This window comes from Prunus dulcis, chromosome 4 (assembly GCF_902201215.1).
Source record: "Prunus dulcis chromosome 4, ALMONDv2, whole genome shotgun sequence".
NCBI lineage: Eukaryota > Viridiplantae > Streptophyta > Magnoliopsida > Rosales > Rosaceae > Prunus > Prunus dulcis.
Window position 1 is genome coordinate 22,701,632 of NC_047653.1, and position 6,811 is coordinate 22,708,442.

The 6,811-nt window shown below is 34.2% G+C and overlaps 1 protein-coding gene across 1 annotated transcript; it reads left to right on the top strand.

Moving 5' to 3' along the window:
* On the top strand, positions 1-2,712 carry LOC117625627 (receptor-like protein 7). The gene has a single exon (XM_034357159.1). The coding sequence runs from the start codon at positions 1-3 to the stop codon at positions 2,710-2,712; it is 2,712 nt and encodes a 903-aa protein (XP_034213050.1).
* Positions 2,713-6,811: the final 4,099 nt, after the last annotated feature.

Sequence of the window (6,811 nt, forward strand, 5' to 3'; positions counted from 1 at the left end):
ATGACTGGTCATGTGATCGGTCTCAACCTTGGTTTTGGTGGGCTTCAAGGCAATATCCATTCCAATAGCAGCTTATTCTCTCTTGGCCATCTCAATTGGCTAGACCTCTCTAGGAATGATTTCAGAGGTTCCCCAATTTCCTCCAAGTTTGATGGCTTTGTAAGTATGACTCACCTTGACCTCTCTGACTCCAATTTCAGTGGCCCAATCCCTTCCGAAATTTCCCACCTTTCCAACTTGGTTTCACTTAATCTCTCGCAACCTTCTGTGACCCTAGATGCTCCTAGCTTGAACAGAATTGTTCAAAACCTAACCAATCTTAAGGAGCTTGAACTGTCCCTTATTGATATGTCATCAGTTGTACCTGATTCATTCAAGAATCTGTCTTCTTCTTTGACAACTCTTTCGCTTTATTCTTGCAACTTGCAAGGAAAATTTCCAGAAAGCATTTTCCACCAACCAAATCTTCGACTATTAGATTTAGGTTATAACTATAACCTCACAGGTAATTTCCCCAAGTCTAACTGGAGCAGTCCACTCGAAACCTTGTTGCTCTCTCGCACTAGAATTTCAGTAGATTGGCCTCATCTGACAAGAAATTTCAAGTCTTTGAGAGATTTGTTTCTCAGCAATTGCAGTTTTGTAGGATCATATCTTGCATTTCTTGGTAATCTCACACAAATTATGCGGTTGGACCTTTCGTCTAACAATTTTGGTGGCCAAATCCCATGGTCGCTTTTAAACCTTGAGAGCCTCGTTTACTTGAATCTTGGTGGCAACAATTATGTTGGTCAGTTTCCAGAAGTTGATAGCAACTCGACATCGATCTCTTCTTTATATGATTTTTCAAAACAACAACTGGTGGGTCACATTCCTCGACACTTAATCTTGCTCTATTTAGATGGGAACCAACTCAATGGAACAATACCATCTTGGTTAGGTAGTTTGCCATCATTGGAGTATTTAGAACTTGGAAGCAACCAACTCAGTGGTAATATCATTCAATTCCAATCTCGTTCTTTGTCATTGCTTGGTTTAAGGGATAACAAGCTGGATGGCCTGATTCCAAGATCAATATATGAACAAGTGAATCTTCAAGTCCTTGATCTATCATCCAATAACTTGGGTGGAAATTTGGAGTTCGAAAAGTTTTCCAAACTCCCAAGTCTCGGTGAGCTTAATCTTTCCTTTAATCATATATCCTTGAGCTTCAACCATTTGAATAACAACACCTGGCCTCAACTTGAGTTACTAGATTTGTCATCTTGTAACATAAGTGAGTTCCCATACTTTCTAAGAGCCTCACAAAATTTGGACATGTTATACCTTTCTCACAACCGAATTCGAGCCGACATTCCCAAATGGTTGTTGGATTCGGGGAAAGATTCATTGAGGTATTTGGATCTTTCTCACAACTCTTTGACTGGCACTGTAGGACAGCTTCGGTGGAAAAAACTCGAGTATCTTGACCTTCGCAACAATTCTCTCCAAGGAGGGCTTCCAATTCCATCACCTTCCACATTTTTCTTTTCCATATCAAACAACCAATTGACTAGAGAGATGCCTCCAACCATTTGCAGCTTGACTAGACTTGAAATCCTTGATTTGTCTAGTAATAAATTGATTGGAAAAATTCATCAATGCATAGGGAACTTCAGTCAGAGCCTCTCTGTTTTGGATCTACGGAATAATAAATTTCATGGCGTGATTCCTGGGACATTTTCTGAGGGAAACGTTTTGAGAAATCTTGATCTTAATGGAAATCAGTTGGAAGGGTCGTTGCCACCAACTTTGCTCACATGTAGAGAGTTGGAAGTTCTAGACCTTGGAAACAACAAAATTCAAGATACATTCCCAAATTGGCTGGAATCTCTTCCGAAGTTGCAGGTTCTTATCTTGAGGTCTAACAAGTTCTATGGTGAAATAGGCTTTCCGGAAACTAACTTTCCATTCCCAAAATTGCGTATCATGGACCTATCCTACAATCGGTTTAGCGGTCTCTTGCCAACAAAATATTTTGAACATTTGACGGCCATGATAAACTCGCAAGAACATGAACTGAAATATATGGGAGAGGGCTACTATCAGGATAATGTGGTAGTGACAATTAAAGGCTTTGAAATTGAAATGGTGAAGATTCAGACTTTCTTCACAAGTATAGATTTCTCAAATAACACTTTCAGAGGAGAGATTTCAAATGTAATCGGTAAGCTTAAATCATTGAAGGGGCTTAACTTTTCTCATAATGAGCTCACAGGTACAATTCCACCATCATTTGGCGTTATGTGCAATCTTGAATGGTTAGATCTATCTTCAAACAAATTTGTTGGTGATATTCCAGAGCAATTGACAAATTTGACATCACTTGAAAAGTTCAATGTTTCAAAAAATCAACTTGTGGGGCCTATACCTCATGGCAAACAATTTGATACATTTGAAAATGATTCATATAGTGGAAACACAGGATTGTGTGGATTGCCACTTTCTAAAACATGCGGTGCACATCAATCACCGCCATCGTCACTCCAACAAGAGGATGATTTGGAGCATGGGAATGGTTTTGATTGGAAGGTAGTGTTGATCGGGTATGCATCTGGGGTGGTAATTGGAATATCTGTGGGATATCTTGTACTCTCAAATGGAACACCAGATTGGCTTGTTAAAGTGGTAGGAAGAAAGCAACGTCGTAGAACTGTGAAAATCACACATTGACGTGCTTGAAGAAACAATTCCAAAAGTTTATGTATTTTCATATTGTATATCATTTTTTATGAATATTGAATTATCATATTGTATATCATTTTTTATGAATCTTCTATATATATAAAGCAAAAGGCAGAGAATGGTGAAACATTCAAAATGCCAGAAATTGCCCTTGGTTAATGCAAACATTAAGAATTGAAATTATTAATTAAATGAGGATAATATGGTAAATTCACACTTTTTTATATTAAAAAAATTAAAATTAAAAGAAAAATCAGATAATGGATCCTATTTTTATGGAACACAACTACCCATTATCTTTTTTAATTCTAAAATAAATTTATTAAAAAATAAAGAATAAAAAAAAGAGCCTCTCGCACGCGCGAAAGCGCATGCGGAGAGGCTAGTATTGAATTATGTCAAAGCGCCAATAAATATGCATGAATTTGAAAAGATGATTCTCTGTACTTTTGCGCAATTTGCCTCAACTATGTTATATACTCCTTTAAATCTTCGCATTCCAAAAAATACAAGGAAATGAAAAGAATTAAGGGAGATTCACTATTATATCCAATATAATGACTCAAATTATAAAACAAAAAAAAAAAACTATATAAAATGGACTTTAGAAACACACCCAAAGCCCATTTACTACATAACAAAGAGGCTTTTCATTTCTTATAAATTACAAAACTTCCATCAATTTCTTAAAACAAGCCCAACCCCAAAACCTCATAAAAAATCCAAAACACTTAACAGGGCATCAAAATAATTTAATAGTCAAAATTAAATTCAATAGGGCTAGCTATCAATTTTTAAGTTTTTTAGGTTTGTTTATATAAATTAAATGGTGTAGGATTTATCTATATCATTAGTGTGCTAAGAATAATGAGTATATGACTAAATATCTCAAGAAGTAAATCACTAAATAGCATGCATAATTAAGTAGTATTTGCCCACAAAACTGAGGGTACAATATGAATCAACTTAAAAATTGACTATGATCATATAATTAACAATTAATTAATCAATTCTGATTGAGGAGTGTACGTGGCATGCCCTTTGGGAGTGCAAGTACATCTTTCTCAGCTCAATCGTTTGGATAAGGTGCGATGTTTTTTTGCTGATTTTTTCGAGTGGGCAATGAAATACAAACAACGAAAGTTTTGGTACCCCTTAAAAATCCAAACAATTTTTTTCTCCTTAGTCCTCATCCGGACTTTTTTTGCATATTTGGTCTACATACAGAATGTGAATCATATTTGGACAAGTTTTGACTAGTAGGAGTTTGAGGCAAAACGTGAAAACCATTTGAACACGCAGAAATTATACCTACCAAGACCAAAGACCAAATATCAAATCAAAGCCTTGGTTGCAAAATTTTCCAAAAGTTGCTTGCTTGCTTGCTGATTTTCCATGAAACAAACTCATCACGTACTTGCCATACTAAAAATGGTAACTAGGTACAATAATTTCCTAGCTAGCTACCACTGGAACTTACACCCATGTGCAATATAGATGCTTCACCCTGGATGTCAAAATATTTTGCTTGCTGATTTTGCAGGTAACAAACTCAAGTACTTGCCGTCCTAGCACAGTGGAAACTTTAAATGCAGGACAAACAAGCTTGTTATAAATTACATTTTGGAATTTTTGTTATAAAAAAATTTGCATTAAATGGATGGAGAGACTCTCTGAGAGAGAGAAAGAAAGACTATATGTGCAGATATGGGACATTTTTGAACAGTTCAAAAGTTTTAAAAAGAAAAATAAAAAAAATTAATCCACACAAGTAATTGTGTGGGTGACAAGTTTTGATAGCAAATTTGATAAACTTTAAAAAAATTGACCATAAGTCCTCAACTCGTTACCTTCATATAATTAAAGTCTTTAATTTGTACTCAAAATAAATCTCGGTAATAAATCTGTGAAATATGTTACAGAGAAAAATGAATGCTTTGTTGTAAATGCATGAGTTGGTGGATGACCACCATACCTCTTAGCATTCACTAGTGGCGGAGCCACAGTGGGGTCAGTGGGGTCGCACGACCTCTTGGAAGCCATGGAAATAGGCTTAGAGGTCCCTTGGAGCTGGGGGAGAGACCCCTTGCAGTTACACACCAGGTGCTTGATGTTTTACCTGAGGAAGAAAGGAGCTGCGAGGAAGAAGAAGCACTGTTGTTTTTTTTTATAAACATCCTGGACAAAACAACGTCGTTTTGACCCAGGAATTGTCTTTAAAATGGCCTGGCTCAGCAACTCCCCCCAAAGTCCAAACCCACCCAAACCTACGTCTTTTATGATTCATCCCATTGCTTTCAATCATAAAACTTTACCAAATCTGGAAAATATTGGCCAAAGTTTAACATACACCTCTGCCCAACAACCCTTTATATTTCCCAACAAGATTTATGAAAACATAAAAATACTAAAATAATTGTAATAAAATACCATGTCTCTGCTCCATTCAACTCAAACACTCAAATGGACTCCTAAAATTCCCAAATTCTATTATTTTCTAACCTAAACTAAATCTCCCCCAAAACCCTCAACATGGCTGAAAATTTTATTCTCTTCCCTCTCCATCTCTGATTTTATAAATTTATTGTTCTTGATATACTTATGTTACATTCTTTTGTTTGATGATAATGCCTAATATTTTTATTGGATAATGATTTATTGGAATGGATGAATATTGATGATTTTGTGTGTGGATGATTTATTGGATTGGATGACTATATATGATTATTTGATTTGTTGGAATTTAAGGTTTATGATTAATTTTGTGATCGATAACTTATAATAAGATAGGTTTGTTCATTTGTCTTAATAAAATTTGTTTCTTTAAAAAAAAAAAAAAAAAAGTTGACTGTTTGGTTTGATTAATTCATGCTTAGAATTATGGAACGATAAGAGGAAAGTAATAGAAAATTATCTTTTAGCGTTATTTTCATCTTAAAAAAATATCGGAACTTTTACACTAAGACCCATTGGGTTAACAATCCTGGATCCGCCACTGGCATTCATCCTTTCTAATTCTATGTAACCTATACACTAAATACCATAGTTATGGGCCTGTAACTTATGAGTTGTTAATATCTTCTTACTATTGTAAGCCTATAAATAAGGGGTCTTATCAAGATGAGATATACAAGTTGATTGAACAATTTCTATTGTCTTTTCTCTTCTTTCCAATTCCCTCTACCATTGTAAGCCTATAATTATACCTTTAATTGGGACTTAATTGCTAAAATTATAAAACTACAAGATTATAATTATCAAAATTGAAATGACATTGAGGGAATTCTTTAGGGGGCAAAAATGACCGAAAAAGGCCCAAGTATTTGCAAATGGGGAGTGCTAGCAACCTTCTCATTTGGGCCTTCTCTCTTTTCCTCATGACATGTATCAATTTGCTTACACTTAAAACAATGTCATCAATGCATCACACAATATAATTTTTGTTTTCCAAGTTTACCCTTGTTAAATGTATTAACTTTTTCGTTTTAATTTACAATAAGCTAGTCTTTTTATAAATTTTTTTTACAACAACCTTGTTAAAAAATTAAATAAATAAAAAACGTCAAATTTTTTTTTTTATATTTTAAAAAATGTATATATATATATATATATTTTTTTTTTCTCTCTAGAGAAATAAAACTCCTATTTTCTCTTTGTTTCTATTGGTCATTGAAAATGGCTATGTAAACATCACATGTGCACCTTCCGCCTTAGACAAGTTTGACTGTTTTAGGGCAAAAGAATCATCCTTCGAGCATGGTTAAGTATCAATCAATAGTAGTCTAAATTCTTTTGTGAAAAAAACAAACCTTCTCTCTTGAAAAGAAAAACATACATTTTACTTTTTATTTTTTAATAAGGTTGTAAAATAGTTATTAAAAAAAAGGATAAATGAAGGAAACAAAAAAACCAATAAATTTAATAAGGGTAAATTTGAAAAACAAAAAGTAGTTTATGTGATGCATTAAATGACATTGTTTTAAGTGTAAGGAAATTAACACATGTCATGAGAAGAAAGGAGAAAGTCCATAAAAGAAAGTTAGAGAGAAAATTGTTAACATTCCCCTTCGCAAATATATATGTGTAA